General features: G+C 39.2%; 10 protein-coding genes across 10 annotated transcripts; 5 read left to right on the top strand and 5 right to left on the bottom strand.

Annotated features, from left to right (window-relative positions):
• Positions 1–253: 253 nt before the first annotated feature.
• On the bottom strand, positions 254–679 carry NESG_00397 (uncharacterized protein; the record flags this gene model as incomplete). Its single annotated transcript, XM_053048049.1, has 1 exon — positions 254–679. The coding sequence occupies one exon, from the start codon at positions 677–679 to the stop codon at positions 254–256; it is 426 nt and encodes a 141-aa protein (XP_052905874.1).
• Positions 680–1,101: 422 nt separating this feature from the next.
• On the bottom strand, positions 1,102–2,514 carry NESG_00396 (uncharacterized protein; the record flags this gene model as incomplete). Its single annotated transcript, XM_053048048.1, has 1 exon — positions 1,102–2,514. One exon carries the CDS (start codon positions 2,512–2,514, stop codon positions 1,102–1,104), a length of 1,413 nt encoding a protein of 470 aa, XP_052905873.1.
• Positions 2,515–2,532: 18 nt separating this feature from the next.
• Positions 2,533–5,361, top strand: NESG_00395 (uncharacterized protein; the record flags this gene model as incomplete). Its single annotated transcript, XM_053048047.1, has 1 exon — positions 2,533–5,361. One exon carries the CDS (start codon positions 2,533–2,535, stop codon positions 5,359–5,361), a length of 2,829 nt encoding a protein of 942 aa, XP_052905872.1.
• Positions 5,362–5,529: 168 nt separating this feature from the next.
• NESG_00394 (uncharacterized protein) lies at positions 5,530–6,123 on the top strand (the record flags this gene model as incomplete). Its single annotated transcript, XM_053048046.1, has 1 exon — positions 5,530–6,123. The coding sequence occupies one exon, from the start codon at positions 5,530–5,532 to the stop codon at positions 6,121–6,123; it is 594 nt and encodes a 197-aa protein (XP_052905871.1).
• Positions 6,124–6,484: 361 nt separating this feature from the next.
• On the bottom strand, positions 6,485–8,038 carry NESG_00393 (uncharacterized protein; the record flags this gene model as incomplete). The annotated part of the gene is made up of 1 exon (XM_053048045.1): positions 6,485–8,038. The coding sequence occupies one exon, from the start codon at positions 8,036–8,038 to the stop codon at positions 6,485–6,487; it is 1,554 nt and encodes a 517-aa protein (XP_052905870.1).
• Positions 8,039–8,664: 626 nt separating this feature from the next.
• On the top strand, positions 8,665–9,339 carry NESG_00392 (uncharacterized protein; the record flags this gene model as incomplete). Its single annotated transcript, XM_053048044.1, has 1 exon — positions 8,665–9,339. One exon carries the CDS (start codon positions 8,665–8,667, stop codon positions 9,337–9,339), a length of 675 nt encoding a protein of 224 aa, XP_052905869.1.
• Positions 9,340–10,897: 1,558 nt separating this feature from the next.
• NESG_00391 (uncharacterized protein) lies at positions 10,898–12,058 on the bottom strand (the record flags this gene model as incomplete). The annotated part of the gene is made up of 1 exon (XM_053048043.1): positions 10,898–12,058. The coding sequence occupies one exon, from the start codon at positions 12,056–12,058 to the stop codon at positions 10,898–10,900; it is 1,161 nt and encodes a 386-aa protein (XP_052905868.1).
• A 48-nt stretch (positions 12,059–12,106) lies between these two features.
• Positions 12,107–12,412, top strand: NESG_00390 (uncharacterized protein; the record flags this gene model as incomplete). Its single annotated transcript, XM_053048042.1, has 1 exon — positions 12,107–12,412. The coding sequence occupies one exon, from the start codon at positions 12,107–12,109 to the stop codon at positions 12,410–12,412; it is 306 nt and encodes a 101-aa protein (XP_052905867.1).
• A 149-nt stretch (positions 12,413–12,561) lies between these two features.
• NESG_00389 (uncharacterized protein) lies at positions 12,562–12,729 on the top strand (the record flags this gene model as incomplete). The annotated part of the gene is made up of 1 exon (XM_053048041.1): positions 12,562–12,729. One exon carries the CDS (start codon positions 12,562–12,564, stop codon positions 12,727–12,729), a length of 168 nt encoding a protein of 55 aa, XP_052905866.1.
• Positions 12,730–13,039: 310 nt separating this feature from the next.
• Positions 13,040–15,187, bottom strand: NESG_00388 (uncharacterized protein; the record flags this gene model as incomplete). The annotated part of the gene is made up of 1 exon (XM_053048040.1): positions 13,040–15,187. One exon carries the CDS (start codon positions 15,185–15,187, stop codon positions 13,040–13,042), a length of 2,148 nt encoding a protein of 715 aa, XP_052905865.1.
• Between the last annotated feature and the right edge of the window lie 550 nt (positions 15,188–15,737).

The raw sequence follows: 15,737 nt of genomic DNA, 5'->3' as shown, positions 1-15,737 counted from the left end.
CTTCAATCCTGCATGTGTTGACAGATGCATTTTTAGTATTTAATTCAAATATGCTCTAGCATACAATATCCTATACATGCAATATTTATAGATTTATCAGTGAGTATATTCGGGTTATATTGGGTTATTCGTGTTTCTGAATAAAAACACCTTTCCAAGGCAAAAACAATAAATAGACACTCGAAGCCCTTCCTGTACTAGATTCTGTGCCTTTTGACCTATATAAACATAACACTTTCTTTGTTCTTTATTTTTACCGCCTTGCGCTGCAAATATGCTTAAGCAACACATCATTTTCTACTATGAGTCTATTATATTCCTCTCTTATACCTATTATACGAAGCTCTATCTCCTGGTGTATCTGATTGAGGTAGAGTATTTTCTTCATAAAAATATTCTCGTCTGCTGCCATCTGCTCATGTGATTTCATGTGCTTGCTCAGTGCATCTGACCTGCTATACTCCTTTGTGCATAGGGCGCACTTGAAGGGCTTCTCCCGGGTGTGCGTTCTTATGTGCGTGAGAAGAGTGCACTTACTTATCTTCTTCTCAAATAGTTTTGTGCATCCCTTCCACTCACAGGTGCGCACATCCGTCTCCCGTATGTGCTTATTTACATGTGCAGCATAGTCCTTCTGGTCCTGGAATACCTCGGAACAGTTCCCCCATCCGCATTCCATAATTATAAATTATTTTTACACTCTGCAATAAATTGGCTCGCACCATTCACATACCCCTTGCAGTGCTCTGGCAGGCAGAAAAACAAGAAAATTTCAGAAAGAAGAAATGCATGCCAATGCATGTATATTCAATGTATATCCTTAATAGGCACTTATAATCATACGAAACTTGAATATTTATTAAACGTTTTAAGCATATTTATAAACCTGAAATCACTCTGTGACAGGAAACTTCTGTGAGTAAAAGATGCATAGTAAAGGATTTATGACGGGTGCCAGCATATGCATGGCATAATACTGTGATATAAAAACGTGGACTAGTGTGTTATGGAGTGGTGTACTGTGGATCATAGAGCACTGTTACAGTCTGCCATGCAGGCGTAAATCTGTCTCTGCTGTATTTCTAATAGACTGTTCTCTTTCTAGTTATTATATTCGAGATAAAAGCCCAGGTCCTTTATTTCGTACTCCCTGGTTACTGTATGGCTGCTGTTTACCTCTTGCAAACGAAGCACTACACTTGTGTCTACCTCCATGTCCACTATTTTCATTCCCTCCAAGTCTGCATGCCCTGAGAACATTCTTTCTATTGTGTTCTTTCCAAGCTTGTATAAACGGGCTATTTTCTCTCCTGTTACTTTTTCAAAGGCCTTTTCAGACATAACAGCCTTCTCCTGTGCTTCTACAAGGAAGACAAGCACATAGCCATTTGAGTAGAAAACCTCATCAATTCCAACAAGCTCTTCTATCACACGGTATACGCTGTCCTTGTGGATGAAAATGATTTTGTTGTCTAAGTGATATATATCTGATTCAGGCATGAAGAGGTTGTTACTGTTCAATATGTGAGTGAATTGTTTTTCAGATCTCTCATTAAAGGTGGGCACAAACTCTTCATTTTTGCATGGTAGTTCATGGGCCACTATCTGCTTTGTGGCCTTTTTCAAGAAGTAAATGTACTCAGATGTTTTGGAGGGGATGTGTATAATTCTGGCCTCTGTTTCTGTTCTAATTACGATGTATCCATTCTGCGAGACTGAAAAGGATCTTTTCTCAGAGGGGCGTGCATCAAGTATCTCTCTTGATACAGAATAGTCTGTGCTAATGAACGTGTTCTGATGTGATCTGCAGTCTGTTAGAAGAATACTTCCGCTCTGATTCTGCGATACAATTAGATCACCATGCAGTTTTTGTATCTGCCGGACAGGCGCTGAGTGCCATGCAACCTTGCAGAGTATTTTGCTCTTAATATTGTGGATTAGGAGAAGGTTAGGCGTGCCAACCACAAAATAGTTATCAGTTTTCTCTAGGCACGTGACCTCTGTGTATGTGAATTGCGTTATCTCGTATGGCTCGCTCTGCAGAGGACTATACCCATAAAGAACACCCTTGGTTATATAGTACACTTCATTGTCTCTCCACATAAGATGGCGGGCTTCTCCTATATCTATTCCAACGGATTTGCTCTTTGATTTGTGCGTGCTCTCTGCGTTGGCTACTGGCGCCATTTCCACCTCAAGACGGCCTGCGCTTGAGTCAATAGAATAGACAAATATGTAGTCATCAGAGATATGTATGCCTGCGTGGCCTTTTTTCACATCTCCTATCTTGGCTGTTTTTCGGTTTGGGCCTTCTATATCTATCTCCTCAAATATTTCTGTGCCCCGGATGGTGTACACTTTTCCGTTAATTGTTTTTAGCTGATCAAAATCAACCGGAATGACTGTTTTCTTTTTTCGGGTTTCTAGGCTGTATATCTCAGCATGCTCGGCATCCATGACAAAGACAAAATTGTCGCTGACTTCAACAGAACTTGCTTCATTAACTGAATGCATTTTTAAAAAAAATTGTGTATGAAATTTATTACAGCAGATGCAGAGAATCCTGGCCTATCCCGGGAGGCGCTGGTTGCAAAGTACACGCAGGCCCTGCAGGAAGAATCAATTGAAGACCTCCAGGGGATTATTGAAAGTATTTCTGAAGACAAGAATCCCGAGATGTTTGCTGATATAAAGAAAGTCTGCATTGAAAACATCATAAGAATGGGCATCCAGCAGGGGAAAAACGAGTTGTGCCAGGACATCCTAGAAACACATGAAGTGCAGAGCGGTGTAAGGCTGGAATACTTTAAGTCTATGCAGAATTATATTGCAGGCATCTTCTGCATCAACAAGATGATAGGCACAGGACAGAGCTACACTATCCTGGAGAGAGAAAGAGAGTGTCTCAGAAAAAACTACCGAATGAAGCCCGTGTATGTGCAGGAGTACTCCCAGGTGAAAGAATTGCCAAATGACATATACAGCATACTTTGGAGGATATATTCTCTGATTGTTTCAACAGAGATCGATAATATCAGCTGTGTTCAGATAATAGAAGGGGCAGACGAGAAGAATGAATGGGGCGAGCAAATAATTGCATCAGCCAGGGAGAAATATCTCTCTCAGGATGCAGCAGACAGCAAATATCCCAAGCAGACTCTGCAGATTTATCAAGGAAGCATAATGGGGCTTGGACGTGATAATGCGTCTTTTCCAAATAAAGGTGGGAAAGAGAGTGGTGTAGCAGGAGATGAACCTTATGAAAAGACAGGAGAAGATGAAAGTCCCCAGGAAATGAGCAGTAATATATGCACATTCGATATAGTGGATTGTATTGCGTACACTGTAGAGAGGTTTTTGTCCATGTGGTCTGATTTGTCTGCCTTCCATAACGAAAAGTACTCTTTGGCCATGTGCTGCCTTACGCTTCTTGATTATATGCCAGTAGAGAGACTGAGTAGAACCATACTTGGCCATATTCAGAGATGCAGCATTCTTGATGTGCTGGGACAACGAAGTGTAGATGGCACTCACCAGGACAGAGATACATTTTATGACAAGGCAGAGCTAGTCCTTATAAGTCTAAGAAAAAAGTATGTGCAGAAGATGGGCAGTGCAGCAGCCATTGTAAGCAGTCGGACTGGGATAGTTGGCGCAAAAAGAGGAAATTTATCTGCTGGAACAAACAACATGCAGTCAGATCCAGAGATCCAGGAGGTTGAAGCAATGCTGATGGGATACCTGGTTGGTGAGGCAGAGGAGTTTGAGGTAATGGAAATCCTGGAAGATATTTGCTTTTTGGACCTGCAAGGAGGGCCTTTGTATTTCCGCGTTCTGGAAAAGGGTTGCTCTGCTGGGGATGCAGGCATTGTGCTTTTCTGCCTTTCCGTTCTTGAGTGGTTTTCTGTTGAAGGCATTATTGATCTTCTTAGGCAGGGAAACCCCACTGCACAGTCATACTTCCTGGCAAAAGCACTCTACTCTAGACAGGTCTCAGAAGAAGAAAAAAACACAATGTTTGAGTCTATAAGCACGCCTATACGAGAGTTCTTTACATTCCCTATGGCGCTGTATCTGCTAAGCTTGTCCTCTGGAAACACCCACCTAAGCTTCTTTTCTCACTTTATGCGTCATAGAGAGATTGTGGGCAAGCACGCTGTTCTGCTTCCGAATGGAGAAACTGTGTATACATCAGGAGCTCTTTTTGGGCGCGCACTGGAAATGGTCAAGAAGTATCTCAAAAAACCAAATAGAATGTATCTGAGCTGCATTTCAGATACTAACACAATCTATGCAAAGCTATTGAATGTATTTAGATATAAAAAAGACTACAAAAGCATGCTGGCAATTAACCCATTTGATGCGCAGAGTGTAGCAGAGTATATAAAGCAAACAAGCACAGGCCTGGCAGGAAAGACAGAGAAGCTCAGCATTTTGCAAATATATGAGATATGCAAAAAGATATCAAATGCCTTTATGCTATGCTTTTATAACATAGATAAAATGGAAAACCTTGAAGACCTGCGGATAGTGTACACGGATGTTCTGGGTGCATGCCTGTTCTTTGAAGCAGCCAAGAAACAGAGAAAATCCCGAGGCAAAATAAGCCCCTCAGTTGGAGAAGAATATACTCTTCTAAAAAGAGCACTTCTGGTTATACGCAAAAGATGCGAAATCTATCCAATTGGACATGTCCTAAATGAAAAAAGAAATAGCATTACAAAAGAAAGTTCGTGCGAAAAGTCTATCCCAGAAAAGAGCCAGGCACCTGGTCCAGCACAGGCCTCTGTTTCGGAAAATCTGTGCGAATCAAAGAAATACTGCTTCTTTTTGCTGTACGATATGTGGCGTATCTTTACGACCACTCTTCCAGTAAGTTCTGCTGTGATAGATGTTCTGAAATACGGCGCACAGCATATTGAGCATCTTACGCATGCTGAGTATGACTATCTGGTGAAAATTCGGGTGAAAACACTAAACAAACCGATTTGGGAGAATATTTTACTTGGATGCAGCAAGTGTGACAGAGCGTGGGTTATACAGGAGGGAGACGAGAAAACAATATACACCAGATACATCACGTACTTACATGAATTATCAGAAGATGTTTCGCTCTTTCTTTTTGACGTGCTGAAAGAGCACAGCACAATAGAAGAGGAAGAGGAAGAAGAAATAGTTGACAAAATGTTTTTTGAGGAGGATGGAAATATTATTTACAACTTTACCTCATGGGCTCCTGGGGTCTCTCTGCTTAGAAGAAAAGAGTACTTTGACTATTTGTTTGAGTATCTTAAAAAGACAGATCTCCAATTGCTAGAAACAGTGAAAGCAAACCTTAGAAAGCAGCGATTTATAGTGTAAAGTGGTTAATAAAGAATATTTGTGGATTTCCAGCTGCCTTAGGGGTTTTTTTAGCGTGATAGTGTTGAAAGGTGCTTCCATTGTTTGATTATGGTATTATTGGTCCTATGCAGTATATACAAATAAACTTAGTAAATGTATATAAGCAGCTTAAGGAATTCACTCCAAATGATCATCTCCCCTTCTGTTATAGCTACAGTGGAAGAGTCAAACTTGCAGCCGGTTGACAAGAAAGTGCACATGGAGAGCAGAGAGGCAAGTGCTTTTCGCACATGGCCAAGAAGCACTGAAAATATCTTTGCAGGATTTAGCACACAAGGAAAGAAGAAGCCTATACCCAGGCCAGTCATGCTGTGTGTTAAGTATATAGATGAGCTAGTTTTTGATGAAAAGAACATCGTGGCCGGAGGATGCGTGATCTGCATAGATGAAAGAACATATACAACACTAAATGAGATTAATTCGGCAGTTAAGGAGAGCATGCGAGTGGAGAAAGTGGTCATCCAGAGACTGGAGAGGAATGAAGCCTTCCGAAAGAGCAAGTATTATATAACTACAGTTGAAAAAAAGTTCTTTATTAGCAAGCAGAGGCTTCTTGGGGAAATACTTAAAACACAAAGAAAAATAGAAAAAGTCCGCCCTCTTATAATGCTCTCCATACAAATGGCGCTTGAAAACCAAATAAAAAAGCTATGTGCTCTTAAAGTAATAGCAGATAAGATGTACTCTGAAGAGTCTAGCAGGACTTTTGTCGCAATGTAGAACTATAAAAAGACTTGTTTTTCGCACATAAACTCTTACATTTATGACACACTCATCTATAAACTTGTATTGGCATAATAAATTAGCTTCTATTTTTGCATATTTCTGTGCTCTTTATTTATTTTCATTCTCTATGCATAAACCTCAGAAAAATTTCCATCAGATGAGTTAATCTGAGAGCCTAGGTTAAAAGAGGCACTGTGTATAAACAAAGAAGAGACATTATGAGGGCTTAGCAAGAATTAAACATGAAAGAAATTGGCAGTTACACTTACATTTCTCATTTAAGGAAAGACACATGTTTTGGGGATGAAAAGGCTAGAAAACGTATATTTCATGCGTGTCATTTATCTAGTATAAACTATACTTGACTGCAATATGGCAACTTTAGGCCATCTGATAGTCGTTTAATTAAATCAGCCAGGTTCTTTGGAGTGTTTTCAGGTGATGTAAATTCAATTGACTGTGCATCTACCAATAGCATTAGCATTGGTGAAATTCGAGCAGTAGATTTTCTCCGTATACTATGAATAGGGGCTATCTTTATACATGCTCTGTATGAATCCTTGCTTTCTATCTTTTCAGTGGTAACATCGATGATTTTAAGCAGATGATAGGCAGGATGCATTGCAAGATACATACAGATACTCTCATTGGTGTATACATCGATAATACGTAGATCTCTAGTTAATTTGCACACTTTGTTGAACATAGAGTCCTCCACCTCAATGTCTACAGCAGAATCCGCAGAATTGTTGAATTCCCTTCCATGCATGAGGCTTTGGCATAGATCAGCCATGCTTTTGATGTTAATCTTCGCGCGCGCCAGATTGTTTGTTTTTATCATGTACTCAATTGTGTTTATAATCGCATTGCAGAATCGATTGGAGGCTGAGTATACCTTCTTGTCTACTCCAGATAAGTGCACTTTGAAGGCAAGTATGTTGACTATATCAGTTGAGGAAAGGCTATCTCTTTCAATGGGAAGCCCTGCATATATATCATTGTAGTCATCAAGAATCTGACAAATCTTCTCCTTGCTTATTCTATCTGATTTGAACATCCCACCAAGAATAGTAGAGTATCCTTCATCTAGAGCCTCTACTAAAGGCATCCTTTTGATTTGAGTATTCTGCCAAAGCTCTTTGCAAAACTTCCTGATCCTCGCTATATCTACTCTACCGTTAAACTCGTCCTTTAAAAAGTTTAGATTAGAAGGCTGTGCTTGCCAACTGGAATATTCGTTTTTAGACTTCAGAACGCCAAAGTAAACAAGCGTCTCTGCAAAAGGGCATCCAGCAAGACACATCTTATACAATGTGGTTTTCTCTGTAGACTTATAGTTCAGGCACTTCTTCATGTAATGCACATATGTGCTTCTCAAAGGGGATAGCTCTCTCTCCAAATTTGTAATAGATGCAGCCAGAGTATTTAAGAAGTTTTCATTGCAATCAATACTCTCCCTTGAAGGGACATGATGATTACTTTTTTTTCTTTCATTGCCGTCCTCATCTCCTGTAACGTATTCCTCTTCCCCTGCAGTAGTGTATTCTTCATCTGTACTATATTCTTGATTTGTAGTATACTCTTCCGTCTCTGCAGAGTTTCTATTTGATAATGCATTTCCAGAGCTTTTTATGCTGCTGCAATGCTCTATCTTCTGTTCTATCTCAGATACTATCTTTTCAATCTTATTGGACTTTTCATCAAATTTTGAAAACTCAGATGTTCTACTTTTATATAACTGCTTATAACCTGCAGTCATTACCTGCATCCTATCTTTCATCTGCGCATGGCTCTCTATAGCACTTTCAAAAGATTCTTTTATCATGTTGAGATTTTTTTCTTTTTCTTCTATTCCTACTGCTGATACGCTATATAGCCTGAGTCCTAAAATCAGAAGTCTAATTCTCATAATTCGACTTCGTAAAAAAATATTTTTTATGCCTGATACTTGTAAGCTTTTCATATTTAAACTGTTATTTTTATGTAAAACAGTTGTTATTTATAATTATTGAAATTCTTTGTCTCAGGAGGCATAAATCCCTTTCCCCAGCCCAGCAAAGAATGCCGTTGGTGGATAACTACTCCAGACTTGTCTTTTGGCCAATATATATGCCTTCTCCTGCTTGTTTAAACAACGTTATTGTGTAAATATAGGAGGGATCACATTCACTAGTCACTTCTAATTAGTGGATTCTATCACGGAGGAATTTAACTCTAGTCTTTATTTGCCAGCTGAGTTAAAGAGATGTTGACTTCTATGTCTCAAAAACAAAGAGTCAGTTTCCTGGATTGTCAATTTGAATGTACTCTGGGCATTGCCTTCCATGTTTCTGCTGTAGGCTAATACACCACAAGTAGCTCTATTGTCTACATAAAGTTGCTTTGCAACTTACACTCGTAATTCCATTGCTCTATGGATGAATAATTAATTATCTATCAATGTGATAAATGGATGCTTTCTAGAACGTATGTTTAGATCAATATGATAGGGGCTAAGGTGTATATATAGATACACATTGTGGATGCGTAGCTTCTATGTATAGCAGAGATGAATATGGATTAGATGTCATTTCTAGAAATCTAAAACTTCTCCCTTTGCAGAAAGGAAGTGAGAAAGTCAGATATAGGTTAGAGATTATGGATTATTGTATCCCAGGATGGTCTTCTTTAAATCCTGGCCAGAAGATATTTTTAATTGAAGAAGAACTATCAAGCCGCCGTAATTCAGCTGAAAAAAGAATTTACATTCAATTTCAGTCTTATATTGCAAATTTTGGAACTCATTTTAGGAATTGGCAGAATAAGGATTATGACGCTGCCATAGAAGAACTGCTATCCTACATAGACAATGAGAAAGTGTCACAGTTTGTAAATCCTCCCCAGAAAGGAAATGGGTCATGGGTGCATTGGTTTAATAGGTTCCTGCCTTATGTACTGTATACGCCTTATTCCTGGGAGGACGTAGAAACAGAGTTTATAAAGAACTACAATGCTTATCCACAAGAATTTTTACAGACTTGGAAATTTAAAAATAAGAACAAGGATGATGCTCTGAAGCGTTTATATTTGGATTGCATACGAATAGATGAGCTTGCTAAAAAGAAGAAAGATAATGCAAAAAATAAGAAACAGAATGCAAAATCATTTGAGAATAATCATAAACCACAGATGTTTTGTAAGAAGTGTAGTCTAGCAGGAAATTATTACTGAGGTGATCGAATAATGGAGATGCTGGGGGGCTCTGGAAATAATCCGTATGCTAAGGGAAGTTATTAGAAAAGGAATTTGTGCGCCATGAATATATGTAAGCCCTTACTTGCCTAGTAGATACGTTGATATTCCTACATATTAAAAGAAATAGCATAATTCTGTACAAAAGAATAATAAGATCTGATGTAATCAAGCCAAACATACTGTCAGATACTGTGGCAAAATTCCCACCTTTCCAATTCAAGACCACAGGATTGCTAATATAAAGGGAAAACTTCGGAAAATATATGAATCAAAAGAACGCTATATAATTGCATGTAAATATTTAAAAAAGGCAGCACATATAAATTACCAAGAAAAAACCAAGTACAAAGATAAACAATCACTGAACACCCAGACATCTACAGAAATATATGAATAAACACTCTTGTCAACTATATTATTTATTCTAGACTGCTATCTTCTCGCTGAAGCACGGTTCTCTCTTGGGCACCCCAATTAGTTTACTCAATAATTATTCGCATGCCCAAAAGGGGGTGACGAGCTAGTCTGGAGATAATAGTCTAGAATATTGCCTCTTCTTTTGAATTATTCTTACTATTATATAGTCAGTTTCTGATATACGAGGAATCGTCCGGAAAGTGCATTTATCATTAATGTACTTTGGTCACAGGGTTAATGAAAGTGGGAATTTTACCTCAATTAAATTTAAAATATACTTATATCTTAGTAAACCTGCATTGAATGCATTGAATTAGACATATTTCAACTTGAAAAGGTTTTTTACTCACTTATAATAAAGGCTTCTCTTCAAATTATTTCTAAATGATTTTATTTAAATAATTCTTCACGTATACATTTTTTTAGAAAGTGGTGTTGATTTACTTTTATTATGGAAAGATCTTGGAAAATCGCAAAAACACACATATTTAAAGAACCATTCTCCTGTAGAAGAGACAATACACGAATGAATATATGGAGGTATTTACACCCTTCTAGCGCATAAAGATCTTCAAATGGGTGTATAGGGTCAGAAATCATAGTGCTGCTGTGTTATACTTGTGAAAGAGTATGTAAAATACAGCGCGCGCCAGGAGTGAATAAACCTCAGCCACAAATACTTAGCACCAAACAAATACAAGAAGCAGTATGCACATGCAAATAACTCTCTTCTGAATATCATATTAATAGACAATTAGTTCTTGGCTTCCTTGTCTCAAGGATAAAAAACTCTTTTTCCTTCACTAGAAATGTAAATAATACTGGTTATTGGCTTTCAGATTTGCTTTTTTGTCTACACACCAAAAGGGGCTTGGTTTGTATATACATATATACTTCATAACTTAGGCTTTTATCCTTATTAGTATAAGAATCGGTGTTTAAGTGTCTACCAACATGATTGGTGCACAGCTTCTGGAACTTATAACTAGATCAATATGATAACACTAAACATCTATATATAGAGGACAGGAACAACTAACACAAAGTTTAGTATTTCAAAAAAAGAATCGACTCTTTTAAGACAAATGTTGTTTATTTGAGTTAAATAGTTTATCTATTACTTCATTTTAAGGCTAAAGAAGTCTCTGGGCATTACAGAAACCAGCACCAAGGCAGGCGCCCCAATAAAATTAAAGGCAAATGTAACTGCAATTTCCTGGTTCAGCTTGACCCAGTTATTCCCAAGTTTAATAAAGGAGTCAAGTGGCACCTGCGATGCCATGGACAAGAACCCAATTCCTCGGTATTTAAGTACGTCTCCAATGATGTATTCATGCACCAGCCCGCTTACCAGGAAAATAGTTATTCTGCTGCTTCTTACTGTTATGTTCTTCTTGATTAGTGCTCTGTGCACATGTCTCTTTATCCATCTGTGCACCTGCGAGTTCCACTTTCTCCAGTAGTTCGATACCGAGGCGTTCCACCATGCCTCAAAGAATGAACGGTCGTTGAATCGCGTGATTTCACTCAAGAGCCCAAAAAATACAATAAACACCATGATAAACCCCGATATCCATCCCAAATTGCACCACATAAATATCTTAATATATGTGTCAACTGTTGGCTCTTTCCAGAAACAATTTCCAAAGAAATAGCACTTAATGCTAAAGCAGTAGTACGTGAATAATATGAGAGGAAGAAGCATGAGGAGATACATGCATACCATGTACTTTGAAACAGAAGCGGCCACTGGATACTCCTGCTGGTAGCACATGGTGGGAAATAGAATAAAGCGAAGAAGCGATATTTCCTCTTTGGGCTTTTCAATCAGCTCGTCGTCCATTCCTAGTATGGCGACCTCCCGCCGCGCAAGTATGTACGAAATCCCCTTCATCAGCTGCATTACGCTTAAGTAGCGCATGATAACTCCAATAAATCCGCTTGCGCCGGAAATTCCCATAATCGACTCCATGCCAATGCACAGAGAAATAACGCCGTACACAATGACTGAGCTTAGCTGCTCTGATACAAAGTACAAAATGATCCAACGAGTGACATTCAAAAGAAAGAACGTCAAAATAGAGTACCTTTTCAGGCATTTCATTGACTCATCAGCAACCATGCAAAGAATCGTGTAAAGCGTGTTGTTCATCCAAATCTGGTAGTTTAAGACCAGGAGACTGATAAGTATCCATATCCACCCGCCCCTTCCGATTTCAATTGTGTCTAGTATCCCAACATGTTTAGAGTGTGCACATTTACTATGCACTCTGTCCATGTGTAAAATTTGAAATTAAAACAAATACAAATTATACTGTTTGTGTGTATGCTCATTAAAGAAATAAACCGCCAAAGCTCTGCAGACGTAGAAGAAAAAGACTCTTCGATTGTCTGCTCAATCTGCAAAACAGATAGCAAAATCGTGGCGAGAAGAAACACCAAGTGGCTAACGCTTTGTTTTTTGGAGGTGCTAGAAATTAAAAAATATTCGGCGTATGCTGCATGCTCAAACTGTCTAAATGCACTGCCAGATGGATATGGCGTGTGCGAAGAGTGCAGACACCTCACACAGCAAAACAGGGCGCGCTGCGAAAATTGCAGTAAAAAAGCCCCAGAGATTGAGGATGCTTAGACTGCAGGATATTTTGTACAGATGTGGCTTTAAGCGGCATATGCAAAGAGAATAGTCTATTAATAAAAACATTCAGAGTATGCAGATAGAGTGCAAAGACTCTAAGAATAAGAATTTATCCTCAGCTCAACGCGTAAAAAATTTATCGCATGGCAAGAGCACAGCAGGAACTTCTTACGCACTCAAAGCGGTCTGGAGGACATTTAAAGCCGCACAAAGGAAAGAACTTTAACAGAGAGAAAAAAAAGCTGAAGAGAGGAGTGGTTAAGCTGGGGAAAATAGACACTGCAGTCAAGTCAATTAAGTTTGATGACTAGGCAACTGCCGTACACATTCTAGTGGATAAAAATAAAAGAGTTGTGCGATTTTTAATGCAGTTTATAGTTTACAGCTACATAGCTGGGTGTTAAAGCAGGCGTATTTTCAGTTACAACTGCAAAGACCTAGTATGCTAGGCTTAGAATATTTATTCGGGTTTATATCGGGTTATAGGCCACTGTATAGTATAAGGAGACTAAATTCTAAGAGCTTCTTTCAATAATGGATTTTATTATATCTTCTAATGTATGGTAGCTTCTAAACCATTGGGTGTCCCAAGTAGCATCTTTGTGCATGCTCTTCTATCTATTAGTATGCTGCATTAAACAGCTCGGCTGTTCTTGCAAGTGTCTGCGAAAGATCCTCTGCCTCTTTCCTTGGAATCACAGTTCTTTTTTCAATGGCGTCCTTGAGAATGCGCTGCGTGATAGTAAATAGAGGCGGAGATTTGGCCCACTTTACAATGTATTTGACGAACTTTGGAACATCAAGAAGAAGTGCATCCATAAGCAGCGATATGTCCATTGATTCATCAATCTTCCTGAGTGTGCTTCTTAGGTCTTTCTCTAGATTCAGCTTATAGTATTCCACAGCTGCATGCACATACTCTCCTTTCTTCATGAATATCAGAGCATGCTGCTTTGCAACGTACTCCTCTTTCTGCGTCTGCTCCTTCATCTTCTCTACTTCCAGCGTGTTGTCCTTGATGATTACAATGGCAGGTCCTGCAGACACAATGTAAAGAGTGTCTCTGTACCGCTTTATTGCCCAGATCCTCTCGTCTTTGGCTTCTGTAATCCGGAGTGCGCCAAGCTCTTTGTAATTCGTTATGTTCCAAATGCGTACAACTCCATCAGATGTTGCGGTTATTGCCCTCTCTGTAAGAAGTGTTCTGACCACAGAGGTGTTGTGCTGCAGCGTGCTGTTAATATCGCCCTTCCACAACCTTGCAGTCTTATCGCTTGATCCTGTGAGAAGCATCTGGCTGTGCTCTGATATTGACCACAGCCCTTTCTTATGGCCAGACACTGCGCTGTCTACCCCGCCGCTCATGTTTATCACTTTAATCTCCTTGTTCTTGCTGGTGCAGTGGATCTTTTTGTTATTCACAACTATTCCTGTTATTTCTGTGGTGCTTGCTGCTGCTGTAAATATCTGCTCAAGCTTGCTTGACACTTTCCATCCACTTATGATTCCTTGCTCTGTTCCAGTGATCAGAGTGTCCTGGTAGATGCACATTGCAGTGATCGGCGCCTCTACTGATATGCTATGCACTAGCTTCACGCTGTCTCGTATATTCCCAGAAATCACACTAAACTGCGAGATAACTCCGTCTTTGCTGCCTGTATAAAATGCCTTGTTCGTCCCGCACATAGAGAGCACATATTCCTCATTCTGCGACTTAACCAGCTCTCCTGAAAACACCTTGTGGTCTGCCTTTTCGTTTGCACTCTCTCGCTCAATGTCGCTTTTGCTAATTGTGCGAATGTATCTGCTGTTTGTGCTGACCACAACAATGCTATCCAGCACCAAAAGATCCGTGATCTCATCATTGTTGCCAACAATAACCTTTTCAACCACCAGCTCATCCTCAACAATGCTAGCCACCAAAATATCATGCTCTTCGGTGGTAATCACACAGTACTCTCCAAAAATATCAAAGCTCTCTATAGACGGGATGTCCATGGCTTTTTTGCTAATAATCTTTAGATTTTCAGACAGAGTTACAAACATGTCTTTTCCGCACAGAATCATCCTGTTATTGTATACAGCACACGCGCTAATTCCATCTTGCATGGCTCCACTGATGTTTCGAACTATCGTTTCCTCTCCTATAGAGTGCTCTATTATGAATCCGTCCATCCCGCAGCTGAGAATTCTGTCACCCAGCTCTCCAATGAATACAACATTTCCAGAATGGCAGTTTGCCTCCCGGTAAACTACATCCCCTGCTGTGGTATACATTGTAATTGTCCCCATCACATCACCTGCCACCATAAGCTTGTTACTTGTAGTGTACTTTCTCTTTGCACCTTTCATCTGCACGAACCTAACTGCAGTAGCTGTGCCCTCCAGCTTTTTGGTCATTGTCACTCCGTAGCCATTTATGTCGCTAAGTATAATCAGCCCATCCGCTGTTCCTATAAGGATTGCTTCGCCATCTAAGTCAATGCTTTTGATGACCATATTGCTAAACACGCAGGCTGGCCTTGCTTCTTTCTCTTCTGGATTGTATAGATACACCTTTCCAGTAATTGTTGATATCAAAATTTTGTTGTACACTTGGAATATTTTTACTATTTCGCTCTCTAGCTCAAGCTGCAGGACAACAGAGTTTTGTCCATTGCTTCCAAAAAGCACGTTTTCATACCCCGTGTAAAGCACACCGTCTATCATACAGATGCCTTGCGTGTTGTACACAGGCTGTATTTTTATTGCTTCACTCACCGACTGCATCCAACTCACTAGCTTAAAAATTTTATTGTGTTTTATAGCATGCTGTATGCAAACCACAGATGCATAAAAAGACATTTGGAAAATAAATAAGTACGCATATACAAGACAGCACAGAGTAGCAGCAAAAAGAAAAGAGCTCTATGCAAACGCAATTCTTGAAGTCCTATAGGTTTATTGAAAAGTGCTTTTTGCTTGGCTACTAGCTGTACTGCTAAAGCATGCAGCAGCATTGCTGTAACCTCATAAAATATCTGTCTCTATATTTAATATGCCTTTGTTTACATGCTGTACAATCTATAGTTATACCCACGCACAATTCTTACCTGCTACCAATTGTTTAACTAGTGGATATACATTATTAACTTCGTTTTTAGTTTCTCTTTCCCTTTTGTCCATAGCTCTACTCTGAAGAATACTTCTTATTTGTCTAAACATTTTGAGTATTGTCTAATTTGGAATCTTAAACTGCCAAATTTCTACTCTTAGTAGCATCGATCGATATACAAATTATTTTAATTTTCTTGCTACTTGATCTCTTAAGGAAAGCTAT

This window comes from Nematocida ausubeli, assembly GCF_000738915.1.
Source record: "Nematocida ausubeli strain ERTm6 chromosome Unknown supercont2.1, whole genome shotgun sequence".
NCBI classification, from domain to species: domain Eukaryota; kingdom Fungi; phylum Microsporidia; genus Nematocida; species Nematocida ausubeli.
This window is presented reverse-complemented; position numbering and strand designations above follow the sequence as displayed.